General features: G+C 38.7%; 1 protein-coding gene across 10 annotated transcripts in view; it reads right to left on the bottom strand.

Annotated features, from left to right (window-relative positions):
* The window catches only part of Apbb2 (amyloid beta precursor protein binding family B member 2), a 280,610-nt gene that overhangs the window by 138,673 nt on the left and 121,022 nt on the right, over positions 1-20,915 (bottom strand). For 5 of the 10 annotated variants that reach the window (XM_070012609.1, XM_070012612.1, XM_070012610.1 and 2 more), the window contains exon 2: positions 8,239-8,307. The exons of the other annotated variants lie outside the window; for them this stretch is intronic. In XM_070012609.1, the coding sequence (XP_069868710.1) occupies positions 8,239-8,257 (19 nt within the window). In that variant the 5' untranslated portion in view covers positions 8,258-8,307. The remainder of the gene's footprint in view (positions 1-8,238; positions 8,308-20,915) is intronic. 10 annotated transcript variants of the gene reach the window in all.

The following is a 20,915-nucleotide window of genomic DNA, read 5'->3' as shown; positions in this document are numbered from 1 at the left end:
AGCAACATCCATGCATCCTAGAAAATATCCACATCTGTAGTGTGGCAGCAGAGAAGAACTGTAACCCAAAGTCAAATAACCCATTGTTTAAAGCTTTTACTGAGAGGATTCCTGCTAACAAAGCACTCCTCCTATTCAGTTCATGGGTCTCATTTTATTTTTTATTTTATTTTATTTTATTTTATTTTATTTGAGAACATACTGTACAGAGGGGGTACAATTACATGGGCAGGATAATGCATACATTTCTTACCAAGCATTGCAGCCTCCTCCTTTGTTTACCCTTCACCTCCCTTCCCAGCCTCCCCCCTCCCCCCCACCCAATCATACCCCCCTCCCCCCCCCCCACCGACATTGTCAAGCTGGTTTTGACATGACATTTTGTACTTCTCATTGTTGCAACAGGTCCACCTGAATCCTTAAACGACTTGTTTGTCCCCATCTCCTCCACATGTTATACTGACATCAAATATAGTGAAAGCGGGGGTTACACTGTGGGGGAGGGACTTACAAAGCAACAAAGAAATAATCTTATAAATGCGTTAGAAACACATGCATGAAAGAAACGAAAACATTAAAATACATATTTAAGGGTTCATTTTCCTAACATCACATTATCTGACCTTTTCTGCTTGACTCATACCTCTACTAGATATTGCAAATAAGGGAAACCATGGGACCTATGTTTCTTTGGGCCTGGCTTACTTCACTTAATATAATTTTTTCCAAACCTTTCCATTTCCTAACAAATGGGGAAATGTCATTCTTTCTGATGGAGGCATAGAATTCCATTGTGTATATATACCACATTTTCTTGATCCATTCATCTACTGAGGGGCATCTGGGTTGGTTCCATATCTTAGCTATGGTAAATAATGCTGCAATAAACATAGTTGTGCTGGTAGTTTTAGTGTGGTCTTGTTTGTAAACATTTGGGTAAATGCCCAAAAGTGGGATTTCTGGATCATAGGGGAGATCTATGTGAAGTCTTTTGAGGAACCTCCATACTGCTTTCCAAAGTGGTTGAACAAGTTTACATTCCCACCAACAATGAAGTAAGGTTCCTTTCTGTATGGGTCTCATTTTATATACATCATATTTAGTATGTTTCTTAATTTTTAAATAACAACGTTTTAAAATTGATTTTATGATTATTGGCTTCAATTACCATCTTTTGGGAAGCACGGTTTTAATTTATAGTTAGACCTCAGTCAAGAGTAGCACTTATTAGTCCTACATTGTATCCCTATAAAGCATTCTGTGAGACATATACTCATTGTACAGATACAGACAACACACACATCTTTACACTCACAATTACTTAAGAGTCACATGGCAAGAATTTCTACAAGGCTATTTTATGATGTCTAGTGCTGCTAGGTATTCTAATTGCCTTATTGGATATAATTTTTTTTGGGGGGGGGTTAGTCCTGGGGCGTGAACTTAGGGTCTGGCCACTGTCTCTGGCCTTCTTTTGCTCAAGGCTAGCAGTCTACCACTTGAGCCACAGCACCATTTCTGGCCTTTTCTGTTTATGTAGTACTGAGGAATCAAACCCTAGGGCTTCATGCATGCTAGGCAAGCACGCTATCACTAAGCCACATTCCCAGCTCCTGGAAGTAATTTTTATTTACTTATAACTCTAAATACTTTCAAAAAGAAAATCATCAAAATTTCTAGGTGATTTTATTATCTGAGTAGTTTTTGACATGCTGGATGTGACATATAAATTTTTTTTTGCCACTTTCTCATAAGCCTTTTGTATCTCATTGTCATTGTCAATTAACCATTCTACTCACTAGAAATCATGGTGGGGTAGGGTGAAAGAGAAGCTAAGATCGGGAAGATCAGACACCCACTAGACATACACACACAGCTCTGTTGATGTTGTTTTTCATATTAAAAGTCTGAACATAAGTGAGTGTGCCTTAGATAATCATATTTTCCGGAAGCTAAACTAGTCTTATGACCTGTACAGTTGCCTCCTGGAGTGAATATAACAGTTGAGAAGTCAGGTATGCTCAAAGGGTTATAAGGTATCTCAGTGACAGCAAAGTCCTTGAATACTCAAGGCTGAAAGGGGTCCCCAAAGTACATGGCAATGTCTGAGGGTTAAAGGCCCAGGAACCAGAGTTGGAGAGACAAAGGTTAAAAACCTGCGGGGTGCCGGTGGCTCATGCCTGTAATCCTAGCTGTCTCAGGAAGCTAAGATCTGAGGATCGCAGTTCAAAGCCAGCCTGGGCAGGAAAGTGGGTGAGACTTTTATCTCCAATATGCCACCAGAAAACCAGAAGTGGTGCTGTGGCTGAAGTGGTAGAGCGCTAGCCTTGAGCTGACGAGTTCAGGGACAGCACCCAGGCCTAGAGTTCAGGCCCCACAACTGACCAAAAAAAAAAAAAAAAAAAAGGAAGGAAGGAAGGAAGGAAGGAAGGAAGGAAGGAAGGAAGGAAGAAAGAAAGAAAGAAAGAAAGAAAGAAAGAAAGAAAGAAAGAAAGAAAGAAAGAAAGAAAGAAAGAAAGAAAGAAAGAAAGAGAAAGAAAGAAAGAAAGAAAGAAAGAAAGAAAGAAAGAAAGAAAGAAAGAAAGAAAAGAAAGAAAGAAAGAAAGAAAGAAAGAAAGACAAGAACCTATGCACAGTAGGTAATCAGGTAAACAGTGGTAACCCCTCAACCAGCCACAAAACTGGCTGGCTGGCTCCACATCTCCGTGTGCCTCCTGTTGGTGAAGAACAGGACTGGCAGAATGCCAGTCACTGTGAGGTTGGTGTTCCATCCGGGGTAATTCTCCTGGCTTTGCAAGGTAGGTAGGCCCCCCTATGGTTGTACCAGCACCTACACATTACTCAGCACACTGTTCTTACTGGGACGCATGAAGAACCAAACCAATTCAAGCAGATTGATTCCTACTGCGGAGGCAGGCTCACCTCTAGATTTAAGACTATGCCAATGCCAATGATCCCTGCTGTCACACTGTCCTGCATGTATGATGGAGAACCACCTATGGCCTGCTACGTATTCTATTCCCTGTGTTAACAGCTTCATAGTATTTCTTGGGGAAGTAACTTTCCCCCACACTCATTCAAAGTATTTTTTTTTTTCATATCATGTGGCAGATTTGCTTGTAGGTGCTGAAGACACAGTGGTGAACAAAACTGACAAATTAAAAATATCTACTCTCACTTAAACTTCTGTTCTGGATATTGCAAGCACAGTCAGTCAAGTCTAGCAAATTCCTGTGATTCTAGTAGAAATTCAGGAAGAAAATCATGTGACCTACACAGAGCCACTCCCGAGATTTCAGCTGCAATGATAAGAAGAGAGATGGGCACTCTTTTCTTTCTTTCTTGAACCAGAACATTTAAGCCTACAGCTTCAAGGGGTCACCATAAAGAGACAGCCCGCCATGCACAAATCAAAGAATAACAAGGCAGAGTCAAGGAAGCCAGAGCAGGAACATGAGCCAAGTCCTAACACCATTATTGAACCCCCTGAAATAAGCCAGGCCTGAACAGTAGAGAGCTGGACTTCTCAGGCCAATGAGGTGATTTATCAAAATGCTTAAATCATTTGGAGCTGTGCTTTCTCTTTTGGCAACTATCATAGCCCTAGTGAATAGAGTGAGTATTTTTTAGGTATTTTTTAAAGAACTCTAAACAAAACAAAATTAGCTAAGTGAGGATTGCTGCAATTTCATGTCAAACCCTGCCGTCCTCAAACCCAGTTACCAGGGTGGAGTGTAGCTGCAGGAACCCTTCCTCTGAGCACAGTTTTCTCCTTCCTTGCTCTTCACTGAGACCTCTCCCTTGTCTGTATGGCAGGAAACTTGTCTTCTTCAATTACTGACTACTCTATTTTTTCCCATGACATGGTGATGAAGTGCAAATGGGTTCAGACATGGTCTGCCCCATTCTTAAATGAAAGGTCATATTTTCATTTTCATTCTGCTAAACTATCTTCTTCTTGCTGAGGAATTAACAGCAAAACTCCCACCCTGAGGAATGCTGCCTTTTGAACTAGACCTCAAAGAATGAAGGAAATGAAATAAACTCAGATTTTTCTCTTCCTTTTAGGAAGGAGAGGCAAAATAAAACTGGTTTCCTGAAATTATTCATGAAAGCAAACCCTCAATGTGACAAAAAACGATAAGAACTTCTCTGTGAACAAAAGAACCAAAAATTATGGGAAAGCAGCTGACGCCATAGGGTTGGGGAGGTGACCGGATAGAAGCTTGGAAATTTCTACTGCTGGAGAGTAACTTCATTGGGTGCATTTATAGGGTCTAGATCTAGATAAGGGCATCCTTTCAACAGCAAGGTCCTACTGGTCCCAGTGTTCCTCAAGACTCAACTGCCTGCAGCCTCCCTCACTCTACTTGGTGTTCCAAGGAAAAACTGAGATCGAACAACAAGTTAAATTTTTGCAGCCAGTACTTTAAGAAACCCAGTCAGATATTTGACATTGTAAACACATTTCAAAACAAAATGTTAGAAACAGTAAGCATATAAACTTCGGTCAATTATAAAATATGGGAGGAATAGGGGGAAAGGTTCTGTTGTGGGGAGGTGACTGTCAGGAGGGGATTGGTGAACAAAGAAGATGAAGTAGGTAGAAAATGATTGAAATAGATTGCTGAAATCTATTGTGAAATCTTGAAAAAGGAAAAGGAGACCCATGGTGGGGTGAAATAAACTAGAATATATTATAAATGTGTGGAAATTTAACAGTGAAATACCATCCTATATAATTAATGCAAACTAACAAACAAAGAGGTGAATGTTATTTAAAAATAAATCAGTTGGGATGTATTTATTACATAAACTCACAGCCTAAAGTAGGTAAAAGGTCTTATGAGAACATGTATTCAGAAGAAGAGATGAGGTTCAGGGCAGACTTTCCTGGGGTGGAATCCACAAGTGGATAAGGAGGGAAAAGACGCAAGCAGAATCTGTGTATCTGAATAGGAATAAGACTTAGAGTTTGACATGGTATCACATGCTTCTAATTCCAGCTGTTCCTTAGGTGATAGCAGGAGGATTACAAGTTTCACATCAGTCCAGAAAAAGTTGGTAAGAGCTTATCTTGTAAACAAAACACACAAAAAAGGGTAGAACACAAGGCAAAGCTCAAGCAGTATGCATAAGGCCCTGGGTTCAATCTTCCTTACCTCATAAATAAACACAAACATAGATACATCATACATACATACATACATACATACATACATACATACATACATACATATTACAACAGAAAGGGGACATGTAGTGGGATAGTGTTTATCTAATATGCTTAAGGCCCTGGGCTGAAACCCTAAGAGGGAAAAATTCTTATTCCAAAGATATTTTCTCTATTCATTTCTAAGCTGATTTCACTCTTTAGAAATGCTTCAAAGGCCAGTTATGGATGGCTCGTGCCTCTAATCCTAGCTACTGAGGAGGCTGAGATCTGAGGATCAAGTTTCAAAACCAGCCCGGGCAGGAAAGTCCATGAGACTCTTATCTCCAATTAAGCACTAGAAAACTGGAAGTGGCGCTGTGGCTCAAGCGGTAGAGCACTCGCCTTGAGCTGAAGAGTGCAGGGATAGAGCCCAAGCCCAGAGTTCAAGCCCCATGACAGACCAGAAGAAAAATTAAAAGAAATGCTTCAATAGTTTCTGAAGATGACTTGCACTGGAGCTGGGAAGGTGGCTCAGTGGTAGAGTACTTGCCTTGCATGCATGAGGCCTGGGTTCCAATCCTGAGAACCACATAAGCAGAAAAAGTGGGAAGTGGTACTATGGCTCATGTGGTAGAGTGCTAGCCTTGAGCTGAAGAGCTTGAGGGATAGTGTCTAGGCCTAGAGTTAGGCCCCACAATGGACACCACCCCGGCCCCCCCGCCAAAAAAAGAAAGTTTTACTAAGTTGCTTTAACAACTCTAGATTTTTATGGCCAAGTCTGATGAATAGTTAATAATCAAGCTTGGGGACACTGGTTCATTTGAAAAAGCAATAAAGGCCTGAGTAATGCATAAGCTATGCTTCAAGTTGATTCCAAAAGGGAAATGATATTTAGCTCTATTAGGCAGCAGACTCTTTGAAATAAGGTAATTCATGGACTAAGATCTACTTAAAAGGGACTTCTAACCTTGATCAATCAACACACATTCTCTAAGCATATAACAGGATAAGTTCTGGAAGGTCCGTATTTTAAAAGGCTATTGTAGTCAAGCTCCCAACAGATGGAAAATGGGATCGAAGGCATCTTTATTCCTGTTATTAGTCCAGATCTTTCCTCACCACTTGAGTTAAGAGAATAAAAAATGCCTGAAATAAATACACCAATTAAATATGAATATTCATTTCCTTTTAAAATATGTTATCTTTTATATTAATGAATAGTATTGGTGCTGCTATTTTAATAATCATGCTGAATAACCATTTCAGTGTCTTATATAACTATCAAGGAATCAAGCAATTTGAATACATGTCAGCACAACAAAATACATCAGCAGTAAGAAATTTCTAGACGCTATTGATCATTCTCTCATTTAGAGGAAAGTACATTACCGAATGTATTATCTGCCAGGCTTGTGCTTTTATTATTTCAATACTGTCTATTTTGCAATATAATATAAGAATTTACAGAATTTCTCAAAGGAATTATTCTCTAAATTTTATTTTTAAAAGGACACATATATTTGTCTTGAGTTACTAAAATTAGTATAACTATGTACTTAAAAAGAAAAATCACCATGAAACCATAGCACAATTAAGTAGCCTCCAAAAATTAGCTTTAACTGATTTTCATGTATGAATATAGATTTAACATTGTCAGGTAAACATACTTTTTTCACTTTTTTAAATAAAGCATTTCTTGCCATCATACTCAGTTTAGTGTTTATTTTAGTTTTGTTTTGAGATAAAATCTATAAAGTGCTGTGTAAAAAGAGGCTGAACATATTTAATCTGAAATTTAACTTTAGAATTTAAGAACACCATGGTTATGTACTCTTACCCAAATAGAGCCAGGAAGACATAAACCAACTGAACAGACCCATCTTAAGTAACAAAACTGAATTAACAATAAAAACTAAGAGCTTGCTGAGTGACATGTGTCCTAAAAAATATGGGACTTACTCACAGCTACCTGTCATATATAGTCTTAAATTTAACCTGAAATGTTACAATACTTGCCTTTATCTTATTATACTACTATGAGGATAAGAATTACATTCCAAATCATACTATATGTAAATTAGCACAAATCGCAAGACAAAGACAGGGTCATACAGTAAAATGAAGATATGAAATTCATCATCTTAGCTTCAAGAAGAATACCAAATTGGGGGACTCTGTTCTAGAAAAATCCCATAATATAAGATGTTGTTTACATAGGCTCCACCTACTCTTTTGATCATATTTCAATAGTACAAAAGGTGATGATAATAAAATATGATAGAATTTTAATTTCCTGACTTGGAAAAAATTATATGAAGTGAAGTAAGCCAGGCCCAAAGAAACATAAGTCCCATGGTTTCCCTTATTTGCAATAACTAGTATATGTCTGAGACAAGCAGAAAGGTCAGATAAGTTGATGTTAGGTGAAATGAACCCCAAGATAAGGACTCAAATGGTTTTTCTTTCTTGCTATTGTTTCTAACATATTTACAAGATATTTCTTTGTTGCTTTGTATGTCCCTCCCCCATGGTATAACCCCTGTTTTCATTGTATTTGATGTTGGTATAATTTGTGGAGGGGAAGGGAAAAACAAATTGTTTAAATAGGGATACAGGTGGACCCATTGCAACTATGAGATGTACAAGACATTATGTTGAAAAACAAACTTTACAACTTTGGCATGGGGGTGGGGGATAGAGGGGGATGACAAAGGAGGAGGCAACAATGCTTGGTAAGAAATGTACTATCTTGCTCATGTAATTGTAATCCCTCTGTATGGTATTTTCACAATAAAAAATAAAAAAGAATTTTAATTTCCTGTTAACTACTTTTACATGACAATATAAGAAATCATGCAATTATTATACACATAATAATTACTGTATTGCAATTACTACAGAAATAACTGATTCCTCATTTTAAACATTCATCTTTCTGTTACAGTAGTAAAACAATGAAAACCAAAAACACTCTACTTTTGCAAATTATGGGTTTAACATTAAAATATTTTCTATAATATATTTTATAAAGTTTTAATATTCAGCTGCTTTTGTGCATTGAAATATGTGAAAAGATATCTGACCTGAAAGTACTTCGGACATGGGTCACTGGACGTCCGCAATGGTGCAGGCAATAGATTATAATTTGCAATCTAAAAAAAGGATCATTTGAGAAATTAAAACTCCAAGAAACAAAGTATAAATGGAAAAAAACCCATAGACTTGAAAATCCTTCTACAAGCCATTAAATATGACAATCTTTACCTACTTATGTGCACATTTTTGCTTATTTATAGTTGGTCAACCACTTTTGACTAGAATTTGAATTCCTACTAAACCACATTTGCCACAAAAGTCTATTATAAAGATTTTTTTTTTCCATGCCAGGCCTATCTATCTGTTTCTAATACTTTTTCTCACCAAATACACACAATTCAGAAGCCACTAAGAAAAAAATCTGGTATATTTTCCCACATAAAAATTATAACCTTCTGCTCAGGAAGAAAAAAAAAAGGGCTATAAACATGGTTAAAGATTAAAAAAAACATATTTACCACCACAGATGACATAAAAAGGCTATTATATAAGAGCATTCTATAAAAAGAACACCTTGAAATCATTAAGTAAAATGTGAGCAGCCTGTACAAAACAGGCAAAGGGCAGGGACAAGTCCCAAGAGAAACACAAACATAACATAATTAGCCTCACTCAAAATTAAGTAAAATGAAAACTGAGGCAATAATGATAAACTATCTTGCTATATCAGTCTGCCAAGACTCACGAGGCAAGGGCAGTGGAGATAGGAATTTTCACATCTAGTCAGAGTTAAAAGTGGCAAACCTTTTTGGAGATCCATATACAAAGATCTGAGCAAATTCAAATGCATGGACTGGACTGCTTAGCAGCTCCACGTGTAAACACTCATTTTAGAAATAAACTTATATGGATCTTATTGTTCTAGAACCAACAACCAGGGAATGACCTAGCTGTTCTTCTGTGGCTGCCTAAATCATGGGACATCTATGCAATGGGGTACTGTATTCACATTAGGCTTTAAGATGTATCCCCAAAAGGTGATGGAGATGCACAGCACAGTATGATCTGAGTAAAATTTGTGTTTTTATTTACTTAGTTTTTTTCAGTGTTGGAAGTCAACCCCAGAATCTGTGCATGCTAGCTAAGCATTCTACCACTGAGCCCTATCCCTACATCTTGACTAAAATGTTTGAGCATATACACATACATATATGTATGTATAAATGTATACAGGCACACACTTGAACAATCATGTAATTACAAAGAAAATATCATAAAGGAAAACTAAAAAAGGTTTAGAAACAGGTGTGAACTGCCAGTTTACCAAAATAAACATATCACAAGGAAATCTATAGACAGACTTTGGTGTCAATGAGTCTACTGTCAGAAATGTCACTTAAAATAATAGCCTCATCTCTGATGTGGGCACTTCATGATTCCATTCATATAAAGTACAAAAACAGGAAAAACTTCCCTATGTCAGGACAGTGGTGTGGGGGGGGGGCACGGAAGGGGAAGGATCAAGAGCATGGGCTGAGAGATATTGGCTACAGTAATGAACCTGACTGGATGATGAAATTCTTTAAGCTGTGTCCTGTTTATGTACATTCCCGTATGCATACACACTTCCATGAAAAGTTACAAGGAAACATCAAGTGCTAGAGGTTTCCCAATGCATATTTCAAATTGAAAAGCTGTTTTCAAACACTCCAAATCCTAATCTAACCTTTCCAAATGAGTAACTTTTAATGGGCATTACTTCCAACTTTATGATTCAGCTAATGACCTGACAACCTGGTCTGCTAGCCCACAATACATTTTTAATTATATTTTCACATACTATGGTGCAGGCTCATTACTCTTCTATAATTAAAGGGGTGGGTTTATTTGAACTTGTCCTAAAACACTAAGAGATACCCTTTCTATACCTGTCTTCATATGTGTTTTCTAATCTCTTTAGAAGTATTTCAGCTGGGTGCCAGGGGCTCACTCCTATAATCCTAGCCACTCAGGAGGCTGAGATCTGAGGATCACGTTTCAAAGCCAGCCTGGGCAGAAAAGTCCATGAGATTTTTCTCCAATAAACCACTATAAAACCAGAAGTGTTGCTGTGGCTCAAGGGTAGAACACTCGTCTTGAGCTGAAGAGCTCAGGGACAACACCAAAGCCCAGAATTCAAACCCCATGACCGACAAAAAAAAAAAAAAAAAAAAAAAAGTATTTCACAAGCTGGCTTTCCTTATTTCTTTTGTTTTCTGTGCACCTTAAACTATACATAGCCACAGGGGAGGTGATTAATAGCTCAAGAAACAAATTCCAACAGAGAGAAAGCCAGAAAAAGACATAATTATGTAAATATTGTGGACAAAAATCTAAGAATCTGCATACTTTTGATGGCCTTTAATCCTAACTTATTCCTGTTCCCTTGGTCTGAACAAACTCTAGTACTAAACAGTCCTGTAAAGAATCATTTTGTTGGCCACTTCATGTTATAAATGGCCTTGTCTATTATCTGATCAATATGCATCTCATACTTGCTCTGGGCCATACACGATGCTAGAAGCCAGACATATTTTAGTGTATATAAATATATATACTGGAAATTTATCATTACAAATGGGGCTTGCATTCTAGATTAGTGCTGATCTAGAATGCCATATAAGTCCAAAACTTTAATTTAAAAATTACCCTGAAAAGTAGAGACTGGCATAAATGCTGCACCAGCTATAATGCTAAAGATTTTGCCAGCATTCATAGCAAGAGCCCTTGTTTCCATAAAAATCATATATTGAGGTCAAAGATGCTGGGGACTGATGGCAGACTGCTCCAAGTTTCACATTAAGGATACAGTTGTGATTTGAAGGTGAAGCATAAAACTACTTAAGTGAAACAATCTAGCAACAGCATTTGCCCTTCTGGCAGTGTTTCTGTGTGCTGAATTAATGAAATCCATTATGCTGGAATGCCTGTAATAGGCCCACAAAAGGTCCACAACAGAGATCATAAAAGCACTATTAAATGGGTGAACAAGACACCCACTTCTATTTTGGCTCACTACAGATGCTATATAATTTTAAATGATTTCAAAGAGAAATTATAGATTTGAATAAAAATTGGACACATAATTCTACTTCCTCTTTTCTCAAATAGACGCACTCTCTTTAGACAGTGCTATAGTTGAAGGTGGCATGTGTGCTCCCAGAGGGTCCCTGTGATTAAAGACTTGGTCCCAGGTTGGTACAACTAGGAGGTCCTTAGGTCACTGAAGGCATGACACATTTCTCCTGAAGCCCCCTATGGCAAGAGAGTTGTTATACAATGTGAGTGTAGCCCACCCTGGTTACTCTCCACTCTGGGTTTCAGATGTAATCATCTGCTTACTCCTGCACACTCACTCAGGGTTGGTATCCACCACTATGTAACTGTATTCATCACTCGTCTTTTACTGTAACCAAATACCTACATAACTTAAAGAATGTTTATTTGGGGCACACAGTTTTGCAGGTTGAAGCCTATGATCAGCTTTCCTCATTGTTTCTGTGCCTGAGGGGAAGAAGTACATCATGGCAGGAACTATGTGGTGGAGCATAGTTACTCATGGCATGAAGAGGAGAGAAAGAGAACTGAGTCCCACCATCCCCTTCAATGGCATGTCTACAGTGACCTAAAGCCTCCCACTAGGCTAACCCTTAAAGAATCCACCAATTCCCAACAACCTAATCCTCAGTGGGCCTTTGGGGGACACTCCAGATGCAAACTATAGCAGAGACTTAATTCTCACTGTAAGTGAGCCAATGCAGGTGCCATGTCCTTAAGCCTTCAAGTCTGTGAACTAAATAACTTTTCTCTCTGTAAGTTAGCTGTCTCAGGTATTCCTTTGTAGTCTTGATATCTCATTCGACACTTGGATCCCATGTGGTACTGAGCCAATGTTTAATGTTTGTTAACCTGTTCAGCTGTCTTGTTCAACAGCAAATGGTGGTTACCAATCTGACAGTTACTCTAGGGTTCAAATAAAGTATCACAAGTTACTTACTTGTTTGTGTTAGTTTAGTTTCTATAGCACATTCCAAGTCTTCACAAATGATAATTAATTGCTATTACAGTTGTTACTGGTTTTTGTTTTTGTTTTTGTTTTTTTACACAGGCAACCTGTAAGCTGAAGGAGAGCAAAGTGCCTTGGAGATGTTTATGCACCCAATGTTAAATACTCTATAAACTTTAGTGGTCTACAACTGTCTTCTTACCCTGCCCTGTATTGACATCTTGTGAAAAAATGTTCCCAAACAGTAGTCTGAGTCCAATTATAATGGAAACATTCCTTCTGCTATTATTGCAATCATCATTGTAGTGTGCCATGTACAGAGGAGCCACCAAAAAGCCATCAGCATACAGGGGTCTTGAAAATCTACACGGTTGTATTAGTGGAGAAATAACTTTAAAGTCAACATATTTCAGATAGGTTCTCATACTTTTTGTCCAGGCTAGCCTCAGACCACAGCACTCCTTCCAGTATCTCTCACAGATCTGTATTTTACAGGCATGCATCGGCAGACCCAGCTTGTTTGTGAAGATAAAGTTTTCCTAGTTTTTTTTTTTTTTTTGGGGGGGGGTCTGGGTAGCTTGAACTGTCATCCTCCCAATCTATACCTCTCAAGTAGCTCTAGGCCTTTATCTTATTCCAGTCAATGTTCTCCAAGCCAGATTTCAAAACTAGGTGTAAGAACACCATGCATTCTCACAGAAAAGTCTGCTTTCTGAACTGCATCCCTAGGGGACAATGCCAAGAGCTAGGAAATAAATATTTTTCAAGACAGACTGTTAGATGGAGATTTTTTTCCACTTAAGGGTTATTTTTACTTTGAAGCAGAGATTTTTTTTAATGAAACAAAATATTTATCCTTTGCCCACAAATGTACTTAATACTCACTTTTCATATTTTCAAGGTATTACACCTGCAGTTTAGAAATGGCAGCTATGTTAATGCTTTTAAGAAATGCCTATTTAAAACATGCTGTTGCACAAATATGGAGGACTGACCATACTAATGGCCCCAATAAATAGCCTCTCTGTATCTTCACCCTCTGCTCTGGCACTTTGAAGTGTCTTTCCACTGGGGCCCTTGGCTCAGTTATATAACTTGCTTTGGCCAACTAGATGTTACTAAATGTGATGGCATTAAAGCTCATAAAGGATGAACTCATTCCACCCCCCTGAAAAAGTTTTTGTGCTATCATCATAAGAATACACCTAAGCTGACCCTGCTGGAAGATGCTGAAGACTCATGTAGGGATACCTAAATTCTCTTGTCCAAGGCCATATTACACAGGCTTAAGTGGTCCAACCATCAGATATGTGGAGGCAGGCTACAAGATCTAATCAGCAGATTTGTAGATGCACCTGCAGCTGACTGTGAGCATGCAAGTGAGCCTGGCAGATTCCACACAGAACTGCTCAGCTGTCTTGAAGATACTGATGGCTATTGTTTAAGCCATTGAATTTTAAGATGCTTTCATCATGCAACATTATTGTAGAGGGGGATGAATGATACACTAATCATACCCACAACAACCAAATGTGATTATAGAAGTACTTGATGATCCAGGATAGAGAAGATGATATTGTGCGAAGATCTTACTGTAGTGAAACAACACTTTTTTTTTCTGTGATTATGTCCTTGCTAGGTATCATGGGACTGTCTTGATTAATGTAGGCTTCTACTACTAAGTGTTCATTCATAGTGTACCCTCACATACTCTACAAATTACACAACACTATGAAAGCTAATGTTAGGTAAGGACAATAAGCAATATTATACCATTAGGAAAAATCAGAAGCAGGTTAATGTCCAACAATACAAAACTGATTAAAGGATTTCATTCATACTAAGGAATACTATACATCTTTCAAAACTGAGGAAGCGTCTATATGTAATTACACAGAAACATCTTTACTAAATCTTATTGAATGAAAAAACTAGCTATACATGAAAAAACTAGCTATAAAACAGTATGGTGAGAACACAAGAATTTCCTACATATGTTTTCATAATAAAAAGAGAAAGGCCATGTGTGCAGTGTCATTGTTTCAGGGTTTTGTTTTTTTTAAGGCTTTAAATCTTTTTGTGTTAAAACACATTTAAAACACACAAATGGCTAGTTCTTTTCTAGAAGGAAAACACTCATAATTATCACAAGGATTGCAAAACAGGCTTTGTCAGCTGCACAGAAGGCCCTCTGTGCTTCCTTTCTTCTAAAAGTAAACTTCAATCTAGAGTAAGAACATCTTTGTATTTCTTTATTGTTTTATTACTATAGTGTACCAACCTAGTCAGCATAGTTAAGTACCACCTATTATTAAACATTTGGCATATCTATTAAATTCCATCATTTTCATTTCCTGACATTTTATTCATTAAAGAGTCTAGGCTCTCCAAGCTGTGGAGCCTCCATGGACTTTGATGGTGTATGATTAACACTTCTGAATTTCCTGCAAATTGGCTCCTGTATTCAGAGGCTTGTATAGACTAAGACAGTCTGTGATAATCCATCAGAAAGCACAAAATGTCAAGTTTTTATTTGTCCCTCCTGCTACTCAGTGCCTAGATCCACCCATGAAAACCCTAGGAGTCACATGATGACCTTTCATTTTACGTTCACATATTGGGTAGAAACGTTCAGAAGATGCCTGCACCCCACTGGCTATCCAGTGGGTATGGTTCATGTAAGCAAGGATGGATAAATACTTGACTCTTTCTTCACTGTGGTTTGTGTGTGTGTGTGTGTGTGTGTGTGTGAGAGAGAGAGAGAGAGAGAGAGAGAGAGAGAGAGAGAGAGAGAGAGAGAGAGAGAGAGAGAGAGAGAGAGAGAGAGAGACACGGCGGGGGGGGGGAAGGGAGAGGGAGAGGGAAAGGGAAAGAGAGGGAGAGGGAGAGGGGGGACAGACAAACAGTCAGATAGAGTTGGTCTAGGGCCTTGAATTCAAGGTTTGGGCACTGTCCTTAAGTTTTTTGCTCAAGGCTAGTGCTCTACCACTTGAGCCACAGCTCTTCTAGGTTTTTGCTGGTTAATTAGATATAAAGAGTCTCATGGACTTTTCTGCTCAAACTGGCTTCAAACTTTGATCCTCAGATCTCAGCCTCTTGAGTAGCCAGGATTACAGAGGTGATGATATTGCCCAGTCTTGGCTTCCAACTCATGATCCTCCAGTCTCAGCCTCCCCACTACTGGGACTACAGATATGTACCTTAGGATCTCGGCCTCCTGAGTAGTTAGGATTACAGATGTGAGCTACTGGTGACAGGCTTCTTCCTTCACCTTAAGAAAATGAATTCCTTGTCCAGGCCTTGTCAAGACCTCATAGATTTAAATGAACTTTAATTCTTATTGCTTGGCCAATAGCAGTCTGTTTAAGTTGGCTCCTGGGTCCTTTTGACACATCATAATAATCACTACAATGTTTTACATTTTGGAGGGGCTTTCTTGGTGAGCTTTCTCTATGAGTGTTTTTTTGATATCTATTACCAGGAGATGTCCCAGGTTCATCTAATATCTCTATATTTACTTTTGTCCTCTGAAACTCATCCCTTCCAGGAGACTCCACAGAATGATATGTTCCTACATTTTTGTTCTTTATGTTTGAACATCATTTTTACTCAACAGAAGAAACATTAGCACATACTTTCCTTTGAGTATCTTAAATATGCTATTTAATTTTCTTTTGCCATAAAGACCTTCTGTAAAAAAGAAAAAAGTCTAAGGCAGTTTAATTCTGTCATTTATTTTCTCCCTTTTTGTCTAGATGTCCAACGGACTTTCTTTTCACCATTCTTTTTCTAATTTAATCATTTACTCAAATCTCTTGCAAGGGATTGTTCCAGATGACTATTTTTAAATACATGACTTACTCTTTGAAAATGTAGTTTTCCAATCCTTTGCTCAGGGAAGTCTTCTTGAAATAAGCAGTCTCTACCATTTCTGTCCCATGGCGCGAGCACTGGATGTGCTTGGCCACCATCGTCACTTCTCACTTTTTCCCTAATCTAATTATGTCTTTCCTTCCCTTCTATTTGTAAGTCTTTCTTATTTCAGAATTTTATGATAAAATGTCATCTTCTTTTGAAGGTGTCTGTTTGTGTGTATATGGGCATGACGAGGGATTGAACCCAGGGCCTCACCCATGCTAGACAAACACCTTACTACTTGAGCTATGCCCTTACCCTTTAGTTTGTATTTTGATTAGAGATAGACTATCACTCTATCTTTGTCCTTTGCTAGAACTGACCTGTAACTTGCAATCCTTCTGTCTCTGCCTCCAAAGTAGCTCAGATTACAGAGTATATCACTATGCCCCATTTGAAACAGAAAATTAACTTTTAATCTTTATTTTCTCAAATACTGTCTCACTATGTAGCTCAGGCTGGACTCAAATGAACAATCCTCTTGCTGTACCTCCTAAATGCTGGGATTCCAGATACACCAACCTCGTTATTATACTGTTACTTCTATAAAATTTTACATACATTTGTAAATCCATTTAAGATCTCATCTCTCTCTATGAGAGCAAAGGTTATATATTCTCCATCCAACAATATATACCTGACTCCTGGCACATGACACACATTCAATAGATAGTTGCAACATGAATGAAAGAAGAACTTCTGGAAATGTTCACTAGCACAATCTGAACAGGAGGGATCATAGAAATATCCCCTATTGTTTCATATACTGATGACTTGCCTATTTTTTTAATAATGAGTATGAAAGAACTTTTATATTCTGAGGAAAAGAGTTATTTCCAATTTCAAAGAAAATAAAGTTGGCACATGAAGCTAGACATGTATATGCCATGTATCTTTTAAGAAATCTCTCCTCTCCAGCCATCACATAAATTTCTTTTCATCAATGAAAGCTCCCAGGTAAAAGAAGGGAAAACAGGGCTTTGGTAAGGAAGACCAAGATGATAGTTGTAAAAAGGAAGACAGCCACTACCCGTCTGCTTCCCATGCTATATGTGTCAGGTTTTCCTCTATGGCTCAGGAAACATGCTAATAGGACTTTTTGTGAAAGAGAAGGAGTAAAAAAAGCAAAGCAAGGAACTCAATAGTGATAGTGTGGCACTACATGGGAAATGGCTCATAATGCTTACAACAATTCACAGAAGAAAGAATGTCTCTTCATAATCTCCAACACATCCCACACATACCAATGAGAAACATCGCAGCAGTGACTCAAAGGTGCCAAACAGAACAGTCCCAAAGAAGAGGGAATGAGCCTCAATTGGATTAACTGGGTCTGCATATAGCCACTAAAGAAAACGTAGGAGATGAGCTGCAGCAGAAAGCAGATGGTCTTCTCCAGTTCTTCTTTTCTTTTCTTTCTTTTTTTTAAAGGATAATTAAAGGAAAGAGAAAGAATGTTACTAAATTTGCTAAGGAAGAAACAAATGATTTCCTTTGCAGTAGAATGCAGGAGGTTTTTAAAAAGTTATTTGTTTATTGTCAATACTAGGGCTTGAAATCTGTCTGGGCCTTGTGATATTGCTCAGCACTTCTACGCACAGCTGTTCTACCACTTCAGGCAAGTCTCCACTTCCAGCGATTTGCTGGTAAAATGGAGATAGGAGTCTTTCAAGTTCGTCTGGCCAGGCTGACTCCAAACCAAGACTCCCAGATCTCAGATTCCTAAATAGCTAGGATTACACAAGTGAGTCACTGATGCCTGGAATGCATGAGGTTTTGCAGAAAGGATTTCAAGCTTCCTTGTGGGGCTGACAGGTCACTGATGAAGTCTGATGTCATCCCCACACCCTCACTTTTCTTGATACTTGCAATATCACTTCCCCAACTCTTCTCAATCCATTCAAAGTTCCAAAAATTACAGAGATGCCCCCACTTCAACACAGCAACCCTATGTATCAATCTGGGCTCAGATGATGTCTGGCAGTTTACTTAACGATAGCATTTTATAAAACATGTATCATATCACACATTGACTAACTTACCAGGCACTGTACTAAAACTTTCTACATATGAACCACTCCTTTTATGAATGAGGTAGCCGGAAGCAAGACACTAAACAATGGCAGAGGCCACATGTCCCACACTTGGTGAGGGTATTTTGTGTCTTTGACCTTCAGCTCTCTCATCTTGAAAATAATATTGACCTCACATGGTTACTACACAGAAATGGAATAAACTAAACGCAATACTTAGTACTTCTCCTTTCTGCCAGTATTTCTGTACTCATTCCCAGGTACAAACCAGAATTTTTTAAGTAGAAAAGAAGAGCAAGATAGGAAAAGCACTTCACATTCTTTTGGATATGTGCCTATCAAAACACTGCTCTTGAAGCAAGCACCACTGTCTCCATTTTACAGAGAGGAATCAGGGAACTTGAGCTCAGATATTGGTGACTCAAGTAGGGTTCAAACCCCATTTGGAAACTGCATGTTTCGGCCATTTTTACTGGGTTTCCCAGTAAGTTTGGAGTTCCCTTCATCTTCCTGATGTAGCTATGTCTAGAATACAGGATGGTGTCATAAAACTCACATGTGACAAGTGCTTTATGTAACTTGAAATGTTCTCTCTCACCTTTAGAAATAACGGTTAAAAAAAAGTAAAATTAAAGAAAAAAAAGAAGAATTGGTGTTATATTTACCAACCCTTCTGGTAAAGCAGGAAAAAAAAAGAGAGAGAAACAAAGAAATACAGAGAGAGAGAGAAAGAGAGAGAGGGGAGGGGGGAAAGGAAAGGAAGGAGGATGAGACAGAGGGAAGGCAGAGACACAGAGAGAGGGAGAAGGGATAGAAAAAAATGTAAAAGTGACCATTAAACATAAGCCCAAATGGTAGTGTGGTCTGTCACCTATTTCAGGATTTGCTTTCACAAAGGCATCAGCTACCTTAGAACAGTCTACTGTCCTTTCACTGCCTTCAACTGGGCCTGTGTTCACAGGCTCAGAGAAGACATATTTGGACAGGGTCACCTCTCAGGATGGGAGCAGGAGGGAAGAAAATGACTCTCAGCCCTGAACCAGACTGAGCCCTACCAGTAAGAGGGCATTTTCCAACACATGAAATTGCAAGATCCTCCTCTATCCTAGCCACAACCAGCTTTCCACTTCAGAAACTGCCATACAGGTGACATAAAACAAACCCAGCCTCTTCTCCTGCTCCCATTTCCCCTGGATCTGAAGGTGGGAACACAAGAAAGAAGCACATAAGCATCTGAGTCACAGCTGTCTAAACTCTGCTGAGAAACTCTGTGGGCCCCAGACCAAGCCATGGCCAATGAACTTGGGAATGTCCACCAAGTCCTAGAAACCACATAGGACTCACTCAGATTCTCAAGTTAAGAACCTCTCTACTCACTCATTCACAAGTGAGAAAATGTAAAAGCAAATCATCAACTGGGAGAGAACAAGCGAAGGGGTGACACTGTCCCCAAAGAAATGTACTCATTACTTGACTTACGTAATTGTAACCAAACCTCTGTACATCACCTTTATAAAAACAACAAAAAAGTTGGAATAAAATAAATCATCAAATCATCATATCAAATCTATCTTCCCTCTCCCAAGTCAGCTAGGGGGACATCCAATACCTTGAGTACCTCTGACCATCTCTCCCAGATTTGCAGGATCATTCATTCACAGACCTGGTGCCATTAACTCATCTTCCAAAGCCTCCAATTCTGAATTCTTGGCCACTGTCTAGATCTTCTACAGTCTCTCCTGGAGGCTAGCAGTCTATCTTCTGATCCCCTGCCTACCCTCACCCTGCTCTACCTGCAGTCCCTATAGCCTTATCTTCCTCCAAGGACCTAAGACCCTTATAACCACTTTATGTACATACTCAAGTGAGGGACACACCTCCCTCACTTGATCTTCATCTCCACCTCTTCCACTGACCATGTCTTTCATATATCACCTCAACTTCTTCCACTAGAAAATGGAGGTGAGGTACTGACACCAAAGGCTTGTTGTGGAAATGAAGTAGCTGAGTATGGCCAAAGAACTCTGCTAGTGGTGCATTATTAACTGCTATGACTATTAGCTACCATGACCACCAGAATCATGTGTTCTTTTAAGACATCATTACCAAAAATATAGTAATAATCTGATGAGCTCTTAATACCTGTGTCCTGGCCTAAATCAACCAAAATAGCCCCACTCACTCCAATCTATAAGGACACAAGCCATTCCCATCACTTAATTACAAAGGGACCAGGACCAGCATCATCATTCTTTCCTGAACCCACTGAGCACTTCGTGCCTCCTGTTAGTGTGTGCCAAACCTTCATCCATTCCTGAGAATGAGCCCAACCATTGACTCCACCTAAGGCATCACCACCATAAACCAGGGCAGAAAAGATAGAAGAGTTAAGGCACCTTGTAGTTCTTGTTGTCCTGCCCATATTTACCCAAAAGCTGCTAAGAAATACCATTTCCTACTGAGAAAATCAGGCGTTAAAGAGTAGATGACAACCTGTTTATGAAGGTTGTTGGAACTGCAAAGGATGCTTGGTCTTTTTGGAATAGTCTTCTATTAAAAAGGATGCAAAGAAAGCCATATATATATATATATATATATATATATATATATATATATATATTTGTGTGTGTGTGTGTGTGTGTGCGCATGTGTGCATGTGTGCATACATGCACTAGTCTGGGGACTGAACTCAGGGCAAGGGCATTGTCTCAGCTTCTTTTGCTCAAGGATA

This window comes from Dipodomys merriami, unplaced genomic scaffold (genome assembly GCF_024711535.1).
Source record: "Dipodomys merriami isolate MVZ:Mamm:240054 unplaced genomic scaffold, mDipMer1.0.p SCAF_9, whole genome shotgun sequence".
Taxonomy (NCBI): domain Eukaryota; kingdom Metazoa; phylum Chordata; class Mammalia; order Rodentia; family Heteromyidae; genus Dipodomys; species Dipodomys merriami.
Note: the sequence above shows the minus strand (reverse complement) of the source record. Positions and strands in the feature narration are given on the sequence as shown.